This window comes from Tiliqua scincoides, chromosome 2 (genome assembly GCF_035046505.1).
Source record: "Tiliqua scincoides isolate rTilSci1 chromosome 2, rTilSci1.hap2, whole genome shotgun sequence".
NCBI classification, from domain to species: domain Eukaryota; kingdom Metazoa; phylum Chordata; class Lepidosauria; order Squamata; family Scincidae; genus Tiliqua; species Tiliqua scincoides.
In genome coordinates, this window is record NC_089822.1 from 6,245,589 (window position 1) to 6,265,698 (window position 20,110).

The following is a 20,110-nucleotide window of genomic DNA, read 5'->3' on the forward strand; positions in this document are numbered from 1 at the left end:
GGGTATGCTTGATCAGTGTGAGAGCCCCAACTAGGCTAAGCCAGAAGTTATTGGCAGTGACGTGATGTCACTACAAAATATTTCCGCATTTTGAGCCATTTGACAGGCTCAGAACAGAGGTAGCTGCGGTGAGGCTTTATGATCTTCCTGCTGCACTGTTCTGCCTTCTCCAAAAGGAGAAGCTGGAATGGCATGGTAGGGAAGACCAAAAAGCTTCCAGAGTGGGGGATGGGTGGCAAAAACAGCCTTGGGGTGCATGAGGCCTGTGTGTTAGAGCTAATGGGGTTCATGGATATTTCCTAGGCTAGAGATTTTCAGCCTTTCATCTCACAACACACTAACAAGGCACTAAAATTGTCAAAGTACACCATGCTGCCAGTGGGGGGGGGGGCTCACATCCCCATTAGCCCTACTAATAGATGACCTTCTTCCAAATTCCTGTGGCACACCTGTAGACCAGTCACAGCAGTGGATGAAAATGATTGTCTTAGGGTCTAGTTCTATTGTAAGATATCTTTGTATGGAACCTACCAGTCATTCCTACCTCCACCCTTTCATGCCCATTGCCCTCTTAAGATTAGTAATTTGGCATAGTAAATGGTGCTCCTGCAGTGTAGGGATGATGATTTCAAAGAATCCTTGTAAGTCAATGTCTCCATTTTGCAACTGTTTTTCTCATCCATATTCTCATATTGAATAACAGAAGTTGACTCACTGTTTTCCAAAGCTGTGGTATAGCTCTGTGAAGACACAGTTCCACTAATGCGAGAAAGGTTCAATTAGGTGACACATCTTTGGGGCTGCAGTACAACACTGTAGAAAGTTACCTGGCATCTTTTATGAACAAAAAAGGTAGATATATGCACCCAAGAAATACCAGAAACCAGCAAGCAGCATGGCTTTATTGAGAATAAAAGCCCAAGATGTCAAAGTACTGTAATAGGTACAAAACTAGACACATGGGAATCGGATGTAATGCAAGACCCATCATAGGAGCTGACAAGTGGTGTAGAAGGTCTTGCAGGAAAAGGTGGTTTGTTATGGGGTAGAACAAAAGAGGAAAGTCATAGCTTTAGTCAATTCAGATCTCTGTGTACTTCAGTTGAACATACTTAAGTCTTGCTTATTAGAAAGAACACAAACATTACCATGTAGTGCAAGAAATTGCAGTTGAGTATTTTAAACAATACAGCTTGAGAAAAGACAAATACTTTAAAACAGGCCAAGACTGAAGTAAAAGCTGATGCGGAAGAAAATCTTACAGCACAGCTGATTTTTCGCCAACAGGATTCCTGTGTTCAAATTACATAAGAGACTGATTGTACAACTTTTCAGACCCATTCGTTGCTGGCACATGACATGTTGCACCTACTCAAAGTCCCTCTGAAACATTACTAAAGTACAGAAGGCCTTTTGCTAAAAGATTTGCAGGGCTCCAAGATGAAAATGTCTTGCATGATTTCTCTTAAAGTCAGGAAATAACCCCTTTCATATTCAATACCCGTAATGACCTTTAAAAGATGTCTGACACTGTACACACAAGCCTAGAATTTCCCCCAAAGGTACCAGTACTAAAAGGTCATGGTAGTACCCAGCATGCTGCTCCTGCTTTCATATGCACCCTTACAGAGACAGCAACCCTTAGTTAAACAGGCCAAGCTTGATGCTTTCATGTACAGTTTGGCTATGGAAAAACAGTCAATGGCTAAATTGCAACAAAAGGACCCATTCATACATTTGTCAGTTATGGACACTTCCAGAGGAAGTGTGGCAAGAACACTGCAGATGAAAAATCTGCACACCAGCTAGAGTTCAGAGTTTCCATTCGTGGACTGTTCAGGAATCCTCCATTGAGAAAACATTTTAAGCATAGCTCCACACCCTAGAGGTGGTTTCACAGTGGCCTCAGCTGAACCAAGAATGGCTAGATCAGTGTGTGGCACTCAAGCAGTTGTAGCCACTTCAATGGGAAAAGGTTTTTAAGTAAACCAGAGATTTGGCAAAGAAAATTGTGTGAAAACCTATCCAAAAGACTCAAGTATGCAATTCTCACAGCTACTCTAAAGAGGAACAAAGACCAGTTCCCATCGGAGGCTTGTCTGACACAGGAATCTTTTTGTAAAAACAGTTTCTACTTCATGGTCGGTACAAAAGTCCTTTTGCAGATGTGAGATGTGGCACACTGTAAGCTCGATCAGCAGATGCTAAAACCCCCAGACATTTTGCAGAGGCAAAATCTCTCTTCTTTGCCCCTTTCCTTGAACAAACACCCCGTCCTGAAAGCTGATGGCTGAGCTCTGCAGTCATATTTTTAGGAACACGGGTTAGATGCATGAAGCTGACTTTGCATAGCATTCTCTTCCCCTAAATTCTGTAAGAGGGAAAAATGTCACTTTTCAAGCTTTGCTTTTTTTTTTTTTTTTTTTTTGCACTTGTGATTGAGCAATATCAGAGCAACATGAACTTCAAATATGAAAAAAATCCAGATTTGGCAAAATGGACAATGAAAAGGAAGAAGTATAACGTATATCCAACTATTTTTTCACAGAGCTTCATTCTTTCCACTGAAGCTTTAAGTCCAGGCCCCTTGAGAGAGGACAAGAATTCAAATAATGCAGCTCCTTTCTCTCTTGTACTTGCATCTGGGATAAACATAGGCGCCTGTCATTCTAGAATAATTAAGTGCTTTATTATTTTAAAAAATCTTTTTACATTATTGCTGGTGTAACAAAAAATTAAAAATTTGAATAGGAAATCCATCCTGGAATCCAGGCAGCAAGAAAGCCATCTGTCTCTGCAACAAGCTTGCTGGGCTGACTTGTTCCCAAACAGATTATATTCCTCCCAAGCAGAGGGGGAAAAAATTAAAAAACAAAAAATGCCCCTTCCAGTCAGCCTTTTGAGGCAGTATTGTTAATCCACTCGTAGAGGGGAACAGAATCCAACTTTTTAAATAAATACCCAAATTATGTTCCAGGCTGCAGAAGCTCCATGATTTACACAAGCAAGCAGGCAGCTCTGTGCAGTTCCAGGCCAGCAGATTTTGCAGGCTCTCAGTCCAGGGAGATGATGTCAGGCACGCTGCTCCCACTGCTGGTGATGACAGCCGTCTCACTCCTGCCTGAGGAGCTAACGCGAGTGCTGCTCTCGTGGTGGCTGGTGGAGGTTATGATGTTGCCAGGGGTGGTGCTTGTTGGCAACGTCGAGGTGAGACTATCCAAAAACATAGGAGGACAGTACTGCTTGAAACAAACAATGATGCATATAAGGAAGAGACTAGAAGCACACGGGGAAAAAAGCACACAAGCATCCAAACTACTAGAGCAAGCAGACAATGCCAGACATCCACCAACACAGGCACAATACTGTCAAGCAAGCCAAAAATGGCCCATGGAAGGAAAGTGATTTGAAGGTGCTTTGTTAGACAATGTGTGAGATGCCTGTCCGCACAGTGTACACTTGTCATACTCTGCCCAGGGGAGCAATCTGTCCAAAGCACTCAGTAAGCTGCCTTAAGGGCCAATTAAGGGTCAGGAGGCAGGATGCAAGTTAAAATGAAAAAGTGTTCTTCCATTTTTGAAGAGCCAAATAATTCTTAGAACTTCACGTTTAAGTCAAAACACTATAACAATGAATATTAAGGGTTTCAACTACAAATTTAACATGAGAATGGTACAGACAACCAAGGGAATTTCTTGGAACACAGTTTAGAGTTCAACATTCAAACAAATCTAAATTGTGATTTCTCACGTGTATTTTTAACTTCACTTAAGCTCAGGCTTGACAAGTTTTTTTCAGCAAAGGCCAACCAGACTTTTGCACGGATGTCATCGCACCTGTGCTGTACGGCACAGGCATTCTGAGAACCTGGGCAGGTGGCTCTGCCATGCCTTGTCAGGCATGCGGTGCCGGAGACTTTGCCTCCCAAGCTGAGCTCCAGGTGGGCTGGATGACTTTGTTTGGTGGGCCAGAGTCAGATCACAGGGTGTAGGTTGCCAACCCGATTCCGATTATGCTAGAAGAACTGACAGAGCTTCATGTACGCCCCCAGCAAATGGTGCTACTTGACAACCAACTGTGGCTCTGCAGTTTCTCCTCTTCTTCACTGAGGAGGAAGGTACAGCCTTCGCCAACAGCTCAGGCAGAGCAAACAAATGAAACAACCACTCATCCACCCTCCAAGGATAGAGGCTGGCTCAGAACCCTTTCCAGCTTTCTAAAATTCCCACCTACTCCCAATTCAGTCTGAGGACAGTGGAGATGAACCCTTTTTTCCCTAGCCACCTGCTCCCTTCCTTGGAAAAGCAAGGAGGAGGGTCTCCTACCAGCTTTGAAAAGAATGTTAAAAAACCACATCATAATTGAAAAGGGGTTCTTAACTTTTTTTACCATTATAAGGAAACCCCCCCCATTGCCCAATATGTCCATATCCCCTTCTCCAGCCTATCAAAATCATCATCATCATCATCACCATCATCAGTCCTATTATCATACGACTTCAGAAGATGCCATGTGCTTGGTTTTACTTTGCATATGGATAGCTAGAACGGAATGTCTCAATCTGTATTGATAATGGTGATAGTCAAACAATACTTTTTTAATTCTTCAGAAATTGAGTTCTATACCCCCATCACTTGATATGCATATTCCAAAGGGGTATGGATAGCTGCAGTTGACAATCCCTGCATTGCAAAATAAGCTACTTTTGTGATCCTTCACTAATTTCCATACTATTTCAGCTTAATGCACTCTTTGATAAGGGTATTAGCAACACAAATTGAATTAGAATTTATTCATTAATGGTCAAGAGACTTACCTGTGGATCAACAGGGATTAAAGAAAGAAAGTCCAAACCTAGAAGGAACACACACACACACACAAAGTTATTGCTGAGTCTTCAACAAAGTGATCTTCTCAACACACATTCAAACTTGGACATTAAAGGCTTGAATAAACTACAAAACCAGTTTTTCATAACTGGGGAAGAATTGAGCCTTCAAGCAATTTTCGCCACACATTTGCCCATTACCAGAATCAAATTAGGGGAAGCTACCTACCTGGCAAGTCAGATGACATGCTTGATATTGGCGAATGGTGGAATGGTACTGAGTAGTCTGTTAATGATGGTGGAATAGCAGCAGAATCCACTGCGCTTACCCCAGGAACTCTTACAGTGGATGGCTGATACATGAGCACTCTGTAGTTGTTCGAAATCAACAGAGGAAGAAGTCAGCACTACATAATTCAATAATAGCCTTTATCTCTTTTATGTGATTTTTAAAAATAATTATATCCTAAAATCAAAGTTCTAATATAGAACATGGACTCCAATTATTTGTAAAACACACAGCAGGCCAACGCCTCCAGCTTAGCTAAGAATATGAGCATATCCTGGCTTTTAAAAGTGAGCTAGGGCTCCAGCACTGGATTGTGCTAACACATGGCCACCCAAGCACTGATGGGGCTGCTACAAATCTTGCCCATTAAAGTTCCGTTTTAATCACCACCTGGTCTGGTTTCCTCTGAGGGCTTCACCACACCGTATTCCTTCCTTATACAATTTCCCCTTCAGGCATTCACTGTACATTTATAACCCATATTAGACAGGACTGTGTACATACTGCAATTCCACAGGGCCAGAATTCCTTGTCTGCAAATCTCATTGAAGATAACTGATGCCAGCCACAGAACTGATGCTTTGCTGAGGCATCCAGAAGACAGAACTATAAAGCCATTACTAAAGCTGCCATTTAAAGACCTTGTTGTGTTGCATTAAAGCTGTATATCAATAAATCTTTTCTTAAATTGATCCAATTTTGTCCAGGTGTGTAAACAGGGAAGTTCTACTCCATCCTCTTGAGGGGTTAGATAGCATCTCTTCCATATCAGCCCTAGATGGTTCAACTGAAAGGCCTCAGGAATACCACTGATAAGGAGTCTGCAGCCATTGCTACAAACCAAGGTCCTAGTATTTTTGAGGCCTAGCTGTATACTCTAGTGGAACCATCTAGTCAGAACCCATCTCCCTCTTGCAAATACCCACATTCTTTTAAGGGGGGGGGAGGCTGCCAATCAATAACAGCTGCAAGGAACCAGGAGCCAGAGAGGGCTGTGCTGTTCATACCTTACTGTGGACTTCTCAGAGGCACTGAGTTGGGCACTGAGGAAACTGGGACTAGGCGGCCTTTGGCCCTATAACCTATAGGACTCTTCTTACAAATAAAAGGGAATTTAGCCTGGGACTTTCTGCAGGCAAAGTGTGTGCTTCACCATCAAGCTATTGCCCTTCTATTTGAGACATCAGTGTGACTGAGATACGGGGAAGACGCATCCTCCCAGTTTTCTGTTGTATCCAAAACTACTCCTAGAACAGCCCCAGAGTTCCTGTTGATTAGGGATTAAATTACCTTTCTTCCCTTCTTCCTTGACTGTTGCAAGAAATATTTTAAATTATGGAGTTTTGCCAAATCCTACTAGAAATTCTCCCTTGGTATTCTGAAGAAATAAACGCCCCTGGAACCAGGACAGAACCATAATATTATTCACTTAAAAATTAACAAACCCCTTGGTGGGACTTGCTTGTGTGTCAGACATATAGATGCACTTCCTTTTAGGAGGCATCTCTTCCTCTTCTTCTGATGAACTCTCCACGGTGAGGTCAATGACATCAACTTTCTTCTTGCTGACCTCACCAGGGGCCACAGGTGTGGAGCATGGCTTACTGACCATGCTGGAACCTGGAAAGGAAGAGCAGAACTAAGTGTGGAAGACTGCAACAGCAATTCCTGTACGGGAGAAAAGACTGGCATACTCTTAGTAGCATCTCTAATTGCACTTTTCAGTGATCCAAACACTTTTAGGATTGTTATTATTAACAGTATTTATATACCACTTTTCAACTAAAAGTTCACAAAGCGGTTTACAGAGAAAAATCAAATAACTCCTTTCAGAGGCTCTGTTCCTCCTATAGCATCCCCTGTCTTTGTACTTGTGGGATATGACATGCCAGTGAGATTGAGAAATGCACTGCATGGATTAGATTCCAAGTTACTTACTTTCTATTTTGGTGCACTGGGTGCCAGCTACTTTCAGAGCCTCCTTCTTTGGCCTCATAGGGCACCAGGAGCCATCCTCCTGAAATTTGATCTCATCTACATCCGAACAGTCATTCAGAATTTCCATAAAGAGTCTGGAAAACAATATTAAACAGTTGCTTCCATTAGCTGTGCTGGTGGCACCTCAGAAATGCACCTCAGTTTGAAGGCAAGCAGGTGCATCTCCTTCTCAACACGCTGCCCACTCACTACTTATTTTCCATCCTCTCAGAAGCTGATATTTCTTTATTTAAACATGTTTGTATCACACCTTTCTGTCTGGACAATCAGATGAAGATGACTAACAAGTATTTAAATATCATAAAGCAACCAAGACATAGAGTAAAAGAGATACAATAAACACAAAACAACTATAAAAACAGCCAACAGTAATTTTTAAAGGGAGAAAGCAAGCTGGAATAAAAAAAAATCTTAAACTACAAGGCCAATAGATATACACTGATGACATATTTATCAACATTTTCTGTCTGAATTGATATCGCTGCATTTCCATATTGGAGGCTGTTGAGAGTACCATTTTTTAATGGAATAGCAATAGTTATTAGATGTGGTTTTAACTTGTATGTTGCCATTCCATTAAAAAAAATTCTTTCCTGCTCTGGTTTTCAGTTTTATGGACTTGGTGGGGGGCGGAGGGGGTCCCCGCAGTGCAAACCTGTCCTTCCAAATTAAAAAATGATCCCATGGTTGGTCCGAGTTCATTTCTATAATGTTAGTGCCACAATGGCATCTCCGTGAACACTAACCCCCCTAACTAGTGGCATAGCTAATGATTGTGTAGCCCGGTGTCAAGTGCAAAATGTTGCCCCGGAAGTGATGTTACAACCGGAAGTGACATCACGCCTGGGCTTTTTAAAAAGTGAAAATTGGGAGGAACCCACCTCCTCCCCCCAGCAGCTCACCACCCACTTGCTCTGCTGCCTCCCCCCCAGTCAGTGGCATAGCTAAGGCATATATCTGCTACCTGAGGTCAAAGATTTTGAAGGCCCCCGCATGACAAAATCAAATTTAAATAAAATAAATAAATAAATAGTTATTGGTTCCATGCTGTATCATAGCAACATCTCATTGGCACTCAGAACAATCAGTCTCACAGGTGAGTTTAGAGTTAAGCAAATCCACTTTTTGTTCCACAAAAAGTAGTTGCGTTTTCATTTTCTGGTTAATTGGTCATAACCTTTGATAGAATACAAATATTCCAGTGCAGTTCATTACACTGCATTCAGCATTAAATTACCTTTCCAATGATATATAACATGATGGTATTGTTCATACATACCAAGATTTTCACAATTTTGGTCACTAGTGTCAAGCTCAGTTTGTTGCCCCCCTAAAGCTGGATGCCCGGTGCAACTGCTACCCCCTGCACCCCCTTAGCTACGCCACTGCTATCCCAAGTATGTGTAGGTTGCAGATTTTTCCCATAATGCAGACTCCTAAAAAGGTAACAAGGAAAAGGACACCCTGTTGAAATTCTCCCCAAGAGTGGGAAAAGACATTCCAGAGTTCTCTCATTCTGGGGGATGATAATATTAAAAAAAGAGAGAAAAGCAAAGAACAGCAAATTCTACCTTTTAAAAAAGTGATCTGAAGCTAGAGGATCTTCTGGATTACTAAACCTTTGGGCTACCAGTGTGCCACAAATTACTAAATATGCATGCTTAGTTAGTAATTGCTGGTGGACAGCCCTGGAAGACCAGTCAACTTTTTGCACAACAAAAACTTTTGTGAACTATTTGCAAGGCTTCTCCTTGAGAGAACAACAGCATTGCATCTACAGCAGCCACTTGAGGTTTCAAGATTAAGAGAAAGTTTCTGGAGATTACCAAAGTGAGTTTCTTGAATAAAGCAGCTACTTCAAATATTCATTCACTAAACGCAGCCAATGCATTAGAATGCTAAGAGCACAGACGTTCCAAAAAAGAAAAATTTCACTGCTTTCTTCAAAGACTTCTTACCCATCTAAAATGAGACTCTCATAGGCAGCCTTCTTGTCACACACAGGACATATCCAGGTGGGCTTCTTCTCATTCATTTGGAGATAGAGAGCAGCATCAAAGCACTGTAGGTGAGTACAAGTAACAGCTCGGCAGGGAATTGTCAGCCTCATTTTCCCCAGCTAGTGATGAGAGAGACAGGGGAAATCACTGTAGGATATCTAATTCTGTTAAGACAACAATGCATGACCAAAATAACGCCAATACAGGTGGTCCTCTCTAGAGGGGACACAAACTCCCTATCTACCCCCACCCAAGGCACAGGATTTCTATAAAAATCCATGACAACCAGCGCAAAGAAGGTTTAAGTCATAAATCTCCCATTTTCCTCCCCCAAACTGGAAAGAGTAGTGCAATCTTTGTTACCTTAAAACAATCATTATAAAATGAAAAGGTGTTTGCATGGAACTAAAACTTGTATACTGCACAGACCTAATTGTCACCGGCAGCTGTGATAAAAACCTAGACGTGTGCATGCAAGCTATTTTTGCCAACAAACTCAATCCCTCCAGCTTGCTATATGATATTTGAGAGGTATAAATCCATTTTCTTGATTTAGGAAGTCCTGTATGGACCATGGCCGAGACGCCTGGTCCTCCCCATCAACAGTTCAGCCTTTGGAGGAGAGGAAGTTGCTTATGTGGAGTCAGGCCACTGGTTCATCTAGCGCATTATTGTGCACTCTTGCTTGCAGTAGCAATCCAGGCTCTCCGAATTGTTTTTGGTCCTGCTACCCAAGATCCCTTTTAGTTGAAGACACCAGGGAACAAACCTAGGAGCTCAGGCATGAAAAGCTGGTGACTACCACTGGGCTGTGCCTCCTCCCTTCTGGAATCCCTGCAGAGGTTTGCTACAATACTTGTGAAGGGTTGTCCTAGACATCTTTAAAAGATCAGAGTACTTTACCATCCTTCTCAATATTTTTGGGAGGTTTTGAATTTCATGCTAAAAACAAAAATTTCACATAGTAACTTGCTTATTTAACTGCTGACATGCTAGTTGTATAAGCCACCTCCAAATTAAGGTCAACCAAAACAATATTACCCCATAAATGATAATTCAAGCATTTATCCAGATCTACTTACAGGACACATCAGCGACACCCGCAAACTGGTAGTGGCAATTTCACTATCTGGGTCAGCAGTGAGTTTCTCTTTAACTATTATTTGAAAAAAATATATTTTAAAAGATTACTGCCTTGCTAGAATAAAGTGACTACAACTACTCACAAGCTATGGCACAAATGGAATTGAGCCTCCCCCAGCACTTCCTTTTTGGAAATTATTGGCATTCTACAGCCTCACTTAAAAGTAGTTTCCTTTCAAATTGTTTCATTTTAAGCTGATTGAGCTGAGCCCCCCCCCCCCCAATTCAATTCCTGGCTGGGACCTGCCTGTGTGGCGTTTGCACCTGCTTCCCAAGTTTGCGCAGGTTTTCTCCAGCCCAGAAAGCTCACATTTATTTCAATGCTTAATATCAAGAGCGTTTGGGGCCTTTATTTAGAAGTTTGGTGATGTTTCTGTAACCTCAAAAATATGTTGTAGGAATTTAATTCTTGTTTAAATTGGTTCTAAGTCATTTTGCTTAAAGTTGCAGTTTCCAAGAATCTATTAACAACTTCAATTGTGAGCTTTCTGTATGTGCAACAACGTTCTCACAAAGCATAACCAGAAGCAGGTCTGAGACGGTGGGTAGCCTAACTCTACTCAGGAAGAACACGAGTGCAAACATAATGTAAACCTGTAGTTATCTCCATACTTGGGTAATAGAAAAATCCCCACAAGAGGGGAAGCACATGAAAACTCAAAGAGCACTTATGATCACCAAAGTATTGCCTGGTAATCAAACACTGAATTTGCATAGGCCAAAATAATTAGCAGTACTTAGCCATTCGTTGCTCAAATGCTTGAGAGAAAAGTTCACCAATTGGAAGAAATAGGATAGAAATCAATGCATTTGATCAAACCAAGAAGTTTCACACTACAGCATAACACCAATAGTCTGGCACCTGGTTGTCCTGAAAACCCAGCACCAAAATCTAGACAGAAGTGCTCCCAAGCTCTGGAGTGGACTCCCAACATTGCTGGCTCCCAGGCAGGTAATGGAAGCTGCTCAAGGACAATCCAAGCAGCTTGGAGTAATGCAAATAAAGATACCTTTGCTAAATCTGGGGATCATCAAGAGGAGGAGGAAAAGAGGACCAGGGGAACATGCATAAGAGGTGTATATACACCTCCCAGTAGGTCTGGCACCATCCAGGTCCAGAAAGTACTAGATCAGTGGTTCCTAAACTTTTTAGCACCAGGACCCACTTTTTAGGAACAACAACATGTTGGGATCCCCCTAAGACCAGAAGTGATGTCATTAACAAGGAAGTGACATGGTTGGGCTGGAAATGTCATTAAGCAGAAAGTGATGTTTTAATTAATCACACTTTAAATAAATAACATGTTGTACTCATAGATGAATCAGTATTTGGAAAGAGCTTGAAATTTTTTCAATAGCTAGGCTGTGTGATCAGTAAAATCTTTTTTTATTAAGATTTTTCTGGGGTGAGTTCAGCTTTTTTGTTCAGCAAAGAAATTCTCAGCACCCAGGACAGTGCCTGCAAAAACATGCATGCAGATTATCATAGGTTACCAAATGCAACAGTTGTTTTCAGGTATGTGGAAACACCCTGAAATTTTTTCCAAAACATATTTCTCTGTTTGGAGGTTCCCTGAAAGTGACACAAAAATGCAACTTTTTAAATGTTGCACAAACACATCTACTGTACTAAAGAAGCTCTCTGCGACTCCCTGAAAATTACCTGACAACCCCCAGGTTGGAACCATTGTGCTAGATCAGGGGTGCTCACACTTTTTTGGCTCGAGAGCTACTTTGAAACCCAGCAAGGCCCGGAGATCTACCAGAGTTTTTTTTTTTTTACAATGTTCACGCCATCATAACATATAACATTTATGTGTACAATGTATCTTGGTGTACCTTGAGCCCAACTGAGTATAACAGGACTTACTCCTGAGTAGACATGCCTAGGATTAGGCTGTGAGGCTGCAATCCTAGCCACACTTACCTGGGAGTAAGCCCCACTGAGTACAATGGGCCTTACTCCCGGCGTTTCCTCCCAGAGGCACCTGAAGGGGGGGGGGGTCGGCACTCCGTGATCTACTCATTTTGCCTCGCGATCTACTGGTAGATCGCGATCCACCTATTGAGCACCCCTGTGCTAGATTATCCTAGGACTAATATATGTCATTTTTAAAGCCCTGTCTTACACAGCTAGTACTGGTTTCCCTGTAATGGTTAAGTAGGTGAGCTGCAAATCAGGACCTGCTCTAGTTGAATCCTGACTCTGCTGTAAACTAAGGGCCCAATCCTATCATAAGAACATAAGAACATAAGAACAGCCCCACTGGATCAGGCCATAGGCCCATCTAGTCCAGCTTCCTGTATCTCACAGCGGCCCACCAAATGCCCCAGGGAGCACACCAGATAACAAGAGACCTCATCCTGGTGCTCTCCCCTACATCTGGCATTCTGACTTAACCCATTTCTAAAATCAGGAGGTTGCGCATACACATCATGGCTTGTACCCCATAATGGATTTTTCCTCCAGAAACTTGTCCAATCCCCTTTTAAAGGCGTCTAGGCTAGACGCCAGCACCACATCCTGTGGCAAGGAGTTCCACAGACCGACCACGCGCTGAGTAAAGAAATATTTTCTTTTGTCTGTCCTAACTCGCCCAACACTCAATTTTAGTGGATGTCCCCTGGTTCTGGTATTATGTGAGAGTGTAAAGAGCATCTCCCTATCCACTCTGTCCATCCCCTGCATAATTTTGTATGTCTCAATCATGTCCCCCCTCAAGCGTCTCTTTTCTAGGCTGAAGAGGCCCAAACGCTGTAGCCTTTCCTCATAAGGAAGGTGCCCCAGCCCCGTAATCATCTTAGTTGCTCTCTTTTGCACCTTTTCCATATCCAATTTTCTAGCACCTATGCAGCTGCACCAATGGGCATGCACTGCATCTGGGAGGTCGGCAGCCTCAGAAGCCTCCTCAAGATAAGGGAATGTTTGTTCCCCTGCCTGAGAGTTGCACTGCAGCTGCATTGGCAGTGAAAAGTCAGATGGGATTGCGCCCTAAATGATCCTTGGCAAGCCACTCCCTTTCAGCCTCAGTTCCTCAATACCAGTATGGTGATAATTTGCACCTTATTATGTTGTTGGTGGGAGAATAGCAAAGTGATACCTGTGAAGCACTTTGAACCTTCAAAAGCACTATACAAATGCTAATTATTACACCAAGTCTATAAGGCAGTGGTTCCCAACCTGGGGGTTGGGATCCATAAGGGAATTGTGAGACAATTTTCAGGGGGTCACGCAGAGCTTGGCACCGCCATCTTTAAAAGCTGGAAACCACCATCTTGGAAGCTTCGTTTGAACAACCATCTGCTGCCATCTTGAAAGGCAGAACTTAAGAACATGGTTAGTGAGAATGTGAAGTGGGACAGAAAACACAGCGGGAGCCTAAGCGTTAGCAGTTGTTAATTTGTGATCATTTGATGGTGTGTATGCTTTCTTTACTATCTTTACAAAAGATACTGAGCCTGTTGGAGCCCCTTAGCAAACTAGTGTTGCAAAACTCAGAGCTGAAAACAGTGGACATTTCTGGTTAGGGAACAGCCTTCCCCATTAAGCCTCCACTTCCTCAATGCTTCTGGCTGCAGGGGAAACTAGCCTTGCTTTCGACTTGTCTTGCTGTGTATGCATGCCTGCGGTGAAGTCTCTCCAGGGTTTTTCTCCAAGTGCGCATGTCGCCTTCCCTGTGCATGCCCAGGCGAGTCTCAGTGTGCGGAGATGAGGAAAGTAAATACTCTGAAGATGAGCTAAAATTTGGCTACACTACCTTGATCAGCAACAGTGTAGAGAAGCCAAAATGCATTCTGTGCAATGTCACTCTCAGCGCTGAAATCACTAAACCCAAGACTGAAACATCACTTAGAAACAAAGCACTCAGAACACTCCAAAAAGGATTTGGAGCTCTTTCAACTTTCAAAAAGTGTGATTTATTAAAAACCAATCACTTTCTGTTTGATATCATCACTTCTGGCCCTGCCAGCACAAAGTCACTTCCTGTTTCCTGGTCAATAACATCACTTTGGATCCTAGATGTTGGGGGGGGGGGGTTTGACAGGTTGTCATACCTAAAAATGGGATCCTGGCGCAAACTTTGGGAACCACCGCTATAAAGTAAATGACTAGATGTACTTATGTATAGTAGTGGATAGCAACAGGCAGTTTGCAGGCTGACTGTGCCGCCCCCCCCCCCAAACAGGTGCCTGTGCCATAGTAAAAAGTCCAGTCGCGTCTTCTCTTCTGTCCAGGAGGAGGAGGAATGGGCAAAGAGAAGAAGTGCCCCAGAACTCCCCAGATGGCAGCAGTCAGACCTAAAGTAGCACAAGACAAACTTGGGCAAATTTCCACAATTACATTTACCCTGCTTGGCAAGGTAACTGTGGTGCCACCATCTGTCAAGCAGGACAAACCACAGATATTCTTTTAAACCTGATGCATGAGAAGCAGCTGCAGAGTACTCACAGCTGGTGGTGATCCCCACCCTGGCCTCAGCTCCTATACTGCAAGAAAGGCTAGGCTTGTTTGGTTGCTCCCCAAACTGCCACCTCCAAGCAGGATTAAGCACACAAGTCCCAGGGAGAGATTGCTTGACCACAGTTCTCTTCCATGCTCTGGAGCTGTTCCCTCTTGTCCATAAGACAAGAAAGTTGAGGACCACCACAATTTTGTCTTTGCAATAAAGACCAAGCCAAAACTGTGGATACCTGAATTTATGCATTTCTTCCAATCCAGACCACTTCTAGGCCAATGTCCACAGCCAGGTGACCTTAGGACATTAACTTTCAACCTACTTATCTCACAGGGCCTTTGTGAGGATAAAAGGAGGAAAGACCCACACTCACTGCCCTGAGTTTCTTGAACAAAGGGTGGTATACAAATGTGAAACACATACACTGGAGAAACCAAGAGCCAGGTACAAACAGACTACTAAAATTAAAAGCAACAGAGTCATGCTACTCACTTAGTGCCCTAGAATGATCAGGATTTCGAATGCCTTTCATTCTTAGCCTCTGTAACAACATGGCTGAAGTGAGCTGTCGTACAAGATAAACAGACATCGAGTAACTCTATTGGAAAAAAATAATTTATGTCAGGATGAGAAGGTCCTACATACAACATTATGGAGAAAAACACATTCCATCTGTGCTGACATTACACAGAGGTATATTAACAGAGAAACAATCATAACAAATTAGACAAATTCATGTGCACACCCATTCCAGTGTCTTTCACACATCTGCATTTTAAACAATTATGTATTTTACATTTGTGTTACACAGTGACTTCAAACAACTTTCAACATACCTTTCCAATTTCAGATGCCCAGGAAATAGAAATCTGATTTGGAACTGCAGAAGATAGCCTAACTAAAGATGTAATATTCAAGGGGCGCCCAGGTCTCTTTTGCTCAATCCCATTTTTGGGGGGTGGAGCATATCCCTGGAAAACAAAAGAAAAACGTAACCCTCCCTTTTTCTCTTTCTTTCTTTCTTTTTTTTTTTTGCATTTTTATGGATTTCTTCTTTAGGGCTAGATGAAGCAGCTGCAAACTCTGGATTCTAAAGTGCTTAATTTTGGTTGGATGAGATTTAACTTTTTGGAGTCTATCAAGTTAAGCTGCAAAATGACAAAATTAAACACCAAAATTAAACACTTGTCAATGGAAGAGTTAAACACATATCACATACTGAGGAATTTCAATGAGGCTACTAAATGTGGCTTGATCATAAAGATATACAGCCTAATAACACATGCATGTACTTCAGACAGTCCTCACCTGCTCAGCGAGACTTACTTTCAAGTAAATTTGCAATCCTATATACATTTACCTAGGGAAATACCCATAGCTGTAATCCCATGAACAATATATAATAGCCATAACTGTAATCCCAGGGACAATCAGGTGCCAAACTGTATGGTATAAGGGAGAACACCCCTTTCCCCATACTATCATGTATGTTGTTCCCTCCTGCAAGGTGCCTGCTACTGGTTATCTTCAGAGATTGTGTTCCTTGGCATCAAGTTTCCGTTCCTCTCCATTCCTCCACTTTTCTACAAGTGACTCAAGGAGTAAGGCCACCAGCTGTCTGTTCTTTTAATTGGCACCATCCTTCTCCATTTCACATAATGTATCATATAATGTACACCAGGCCATTTGCCTCTTGTAAGACTTCTGGGTACAAGCAAAAGCCAAACCACTTCCTCACTGTCAAAGCAGCTCGGTTATGCCATGCTAAACTGCTCCATGTTGAAGCAGTCACTAAGGCACCATCATTTGTGAGATGTCCCCTCTTCCTTCTTTGAACCTACTAGACTCCAAAAGCCACAGACTGGAAGGCAACTCAGCTGGGGCTAGTGTTCCCTCTGACCTTCACCCCAAGCTTGCAGGGCCCTACTATAGCTGTGAAGGGGCAGCTCCAGAGCACTCAGCGATGAAGCCATTGCCAAGCTCAGGAGCATGAAAAGGCTACAAAGGGCTTTCGTTAGAGCTGCACACTCATGCAGCTTAAACAGAATGCTGGCGGGGGCACCTTGGTATGTGGTGCAGTAGGACAAACATAGACTTACAGCACATTTTGTTTTATTAACTTACTGGCAATGGAAAGAGTTTTCCATTTACTTTTATACACAAACTACTTGGATAGTTATCTTCTTGAGGGCAGCTGGTCTCTGCCAGGCATAACCTGTTTCAAGAAGAGAGTCTTGTTAAATGACAATATGAACAATCTACCTTAAAAAGCGCTTAAATTAAAAGACATAGATAGTTATGTAAAAAAGATTGAGGTCACCTCAGCTGAACTTGTACAGTATAATCCCGTCTGCCTCCCGGCAAAAAGTCCCTGTTGCAAGGAAAGTAGCAGTTATTCAGTCAATTCTAAGGATGTTGTATCACTCAACAAGTCAACCCATCACACAGGAAGGATTTGGAATGAGTATCTTCCAGCTTCCAATTTATGCCATTACCTTACTGCAAGTGTACTTTGCATATAACCTGCAGGTGTTTTACAATGATCAGCTATTTATAAAAGACAGAAGGGTGAATGCCACCATTTTCCACAGAACAAACAAAGCTTTGTCATATGGCCAGCCATCAGTTACAGAAATAAACCTGCCAGCTTCCCTATAATAACATTCTTGAAGTATCAGAGAAAGATCAATCAAATTCACTAGCACTTCCAAGTGCCATGATTGCCGAGTCCATGCAATGTATTTGAGGGGCTGACAGACTGCAGTGTAAGTGCTGTATATCTACTTGCCATGGATTGTCATTCACCAAATGAACAAAACTTATATGCAGCTGAACTTCCAAGTTTGCTGGTGCCTCACACATTTTCAAGAGGATTCTTGTTTTTTAACAACCACCCTGCATCCTGGCAAAATATGCTCATACTATAGAAAAGAGCTTTGTAACAGAGTCCTACCATCCCCCCATCATATGAAAATGTGAGATTGTTATGTGTAGGACAGTGAACAATTCTGCTCAGAGAGGGGATGCTGCATACCCAACATGCATTGTCATTTAAATAGAAGGCAAAGAAAAGGCCCAGAGGCAGATCCAGAGATTCCCCCACTGTTCCAATTCCCTGCAATTTTCTCAAAGAGAGTTAACCAAATTTTGCATGAGAAAACCCAGACCAAAAGTTTTGCTATTACCTGGAAATGCAGATTTCTCTGACTTGTTGAGGTGTTAAAGCAAAGATAAAGAACTTCTCTTGGAACCTCTGAATACTGCTTTGTACTGAAAAGACACATACAAAAGAACTTTTAATGACGACTGTCCATCAAAAGAGTCCAAAGAATGCAACAGAAAAAGAGGGTTGCAAATTTTTTGAATTTGGCAAGCATATAAACTAAACTGGCTGCTGCAGCATTGTTTTCAAACCCTTTAAGCAGATTAAATGCACAATTGCCAGCTGTGTTCAGGTGGCTTTAGAAGTTCAGGTGGCTTTAGAAACATAAGAACATAAGAACAAAATCTGAAGCGATTCAATTTTTCACTCTTCCAGTCATTTTCAACCACTGTGCCGTGGCACACTGGTGTGCTGCGAATGGTCCCCAGGTGTGCCATGGGAATTTGGGAAAGGGTCATTTATTAGTAGGGCCATTAGGGGATGTGAGCCCCCCATTGACAGCACAGTGTGCCTTGTCAATTGTCAAAAAACTGATGGTGTGCCTTGACCATTTTAGTACCTTGCCAGTGTGGCACGAGATGAAAAAGGTTGAAAATCACTGCTTTAGGCACTTAAGAATGTCAGAGCCATGCTGGATCAGGCCAAGGGACCATCTAGTTCTAGCTCTTTCCTGTATCTCACAGAGGCCCACCAGATGCCTCAGAGAGCACACAAGACAACATACTGCATACTGTTGCCACTTCCTTGCATCTGGCAGCTAATTGCCACAATGCTATCTGGTAACAGATAGTTGTGGTGCTTTTCAAGTCAGTGCACTTGTAACCAGAATCAGTCAAGGAAGATAGACTATAACTGGTCTATCTGGTTGAACCGAACTATCTGGCTGAACTGGTCACTGGATGGTCAATTAAAATGGTCAAGCATGTGGGATGTACGTTTAGTAATAAACAGATAATCAAGACTATATTTACAAAAATGAAAGCTAACAGGACCTATATTTAAGACTTGTTTTTCAAAACTAATTGTGTAACCTATTTTATTCTGCTTATTTATACAACAGCAAACAGTTAAGGAAGTTTCCCCATAGTTTGGCATGTTAAACCATCAAGCCAGCTACTGCTCTGCCTCTAGAGGTCACAGTGCTGACAGATGCAACCCCAGGTAGAAAAATTCAGTAACTGTGGCACATTCAGCACAGCCAAACTGTATAATCAGTTGGCTCCAGAGAAGCACAAGGGAAGTTTTGCTGACACAGTGGGGTTTTCCTACGCTTTCCTCCCTATCATAATTCCTAATATATACCCACCTACTCACCCCCAAATTTGCTTGGGAATTAGGAGACCCTGGGGGACCAGACACAGGATGGGGGGCAAAAGATGAAATTGGTGTAAAGCAGGGGTCTCCAAACCTTTTGGCCAGAGGGCCGCATGAAATATCTGGCACAGTGCTGAGGGCCGGAAAAAAATTTAAATATAAAATTTAAATAAATAAGAGATGGAACTTAGTTGAATGAATAAATGAATGAGTGGGCTCATTCACTCAGCCTCTCCGGCCCTCAGAACACCCTCCAGATGCAATCAGAGTACAACTCTGGTCATGTACAGTCGAGTGGGCCAGAGGCTATCAGGGGACAAGAGGCTGGCTGCGGGCCAGACAGAGGCTTGCTGTGGGCCACATCTGGCCCCCGGGCCAGGGTTTGGAGACCCCTGGTGTAAAGGAAAGGCACCATTCATGAACTATTCATGTTAGCACCTTTAAATCCAATTCATTTAAACATGGAGTACACAAAACTTTACTTTTTTGTTGCTGCTAGGATAACAACAAAAAAAGAAAAGAGGATATTCAATGGCTCTCGTCACATTTGAGTGTGCTTGAAACAGTAAAAGGGACAGACTTTCCCTTCTAGTTCTTAATGGATGAACATCAAGCAAAACCAAACCTCTGTGCAGCTTTTACTGCTGCTAAGAGGCTTCTGTTACAACATGATGCCTAAGAACCAACAGCTTGGCAAATGCCAGGTAAAGTTCTCTATGTCTAGTCTTTTCACAAAACTATCATCTGTGGTATGTTTTACACGCCAGTATCTAAAGTGTTCTAGTTTTGTCTCCTTTTGTAAGGCTGTCCATAAGTTCTTCTACACTTCAGAATTTCTTCATTTACCTTTATTCTTTTAGGCAGAGTATGCTATGCATCAGTGTTTTTCTAGTCTATATATGCAAAATGGGTGCCTTT

The 20,110-nt window shown here is 42.4% G+C and overlaps 1 protein-coding gene across 4 annotated transcripts in view; it reads right to left on the reverse strand.

The window, feature by feature from the left end:
- Positions 1-889: 889 nt before the first annotated feature.
- The window catches only part of PIAS2 (protein inhibitor of activated STAT 2), a 32,030-nt gene continuing 12,809 nt past the window's right edge, over positions 890-20,110 (reverse strand). The window contains exons 3-14 of one of the 4 annotated variants that reach the window (XM_066614991.1): positions 17,901-17,985; positions 17,036-17,086; positions 16,840-16,930; positions 15,552-15,686; positions 15,208-15,280; positions 10,198-10,271; positions 9,074-9,234; positions 7,056-7,189; positions 6,563-6,737; positions 5,058-5,197; positions 4,817-4,854; positions 890-3,242 (exon numbers count right to left, since the gene is read on the reverse strand). In XM_066614991.1, coding sequence (XP_066471088.1) covers positions 3,054-3,242; positions 4,817-4,854; positions 5,058-5,197; positions 6,563-6,737; positions 7,056-7,189; positions 9,074-9,234; positions 10,198-10,271; positions 15,208-15,280; positions 15,552-15,686; positions 16,840-16,930; positions 17,036-17,086; positions 17,901-17,985 — 1,346 coding nt within the window. In that variant the 3' untranslated portion in view covers positions 890-3,053. Of the gene's footprint in view, positions 3,243-4,816; positions 4,855-5,057; positions 5,198-6,562; positions 6,738-7,055; positions 7,190-9,073; positions 9,235-10,197; positions 10,272-15,207; positions 15,314-15,551; positions 15,687-16,839; positions 16,931-17,035; positions 17,087-17,900; positions 17,986-20,110 lie in introns of all 4 variants that reach the window. The other 3 variants (XM_066614992.1, XM_066614990.1, XM_066614989.1) reach the window with 3 other exon arrangements.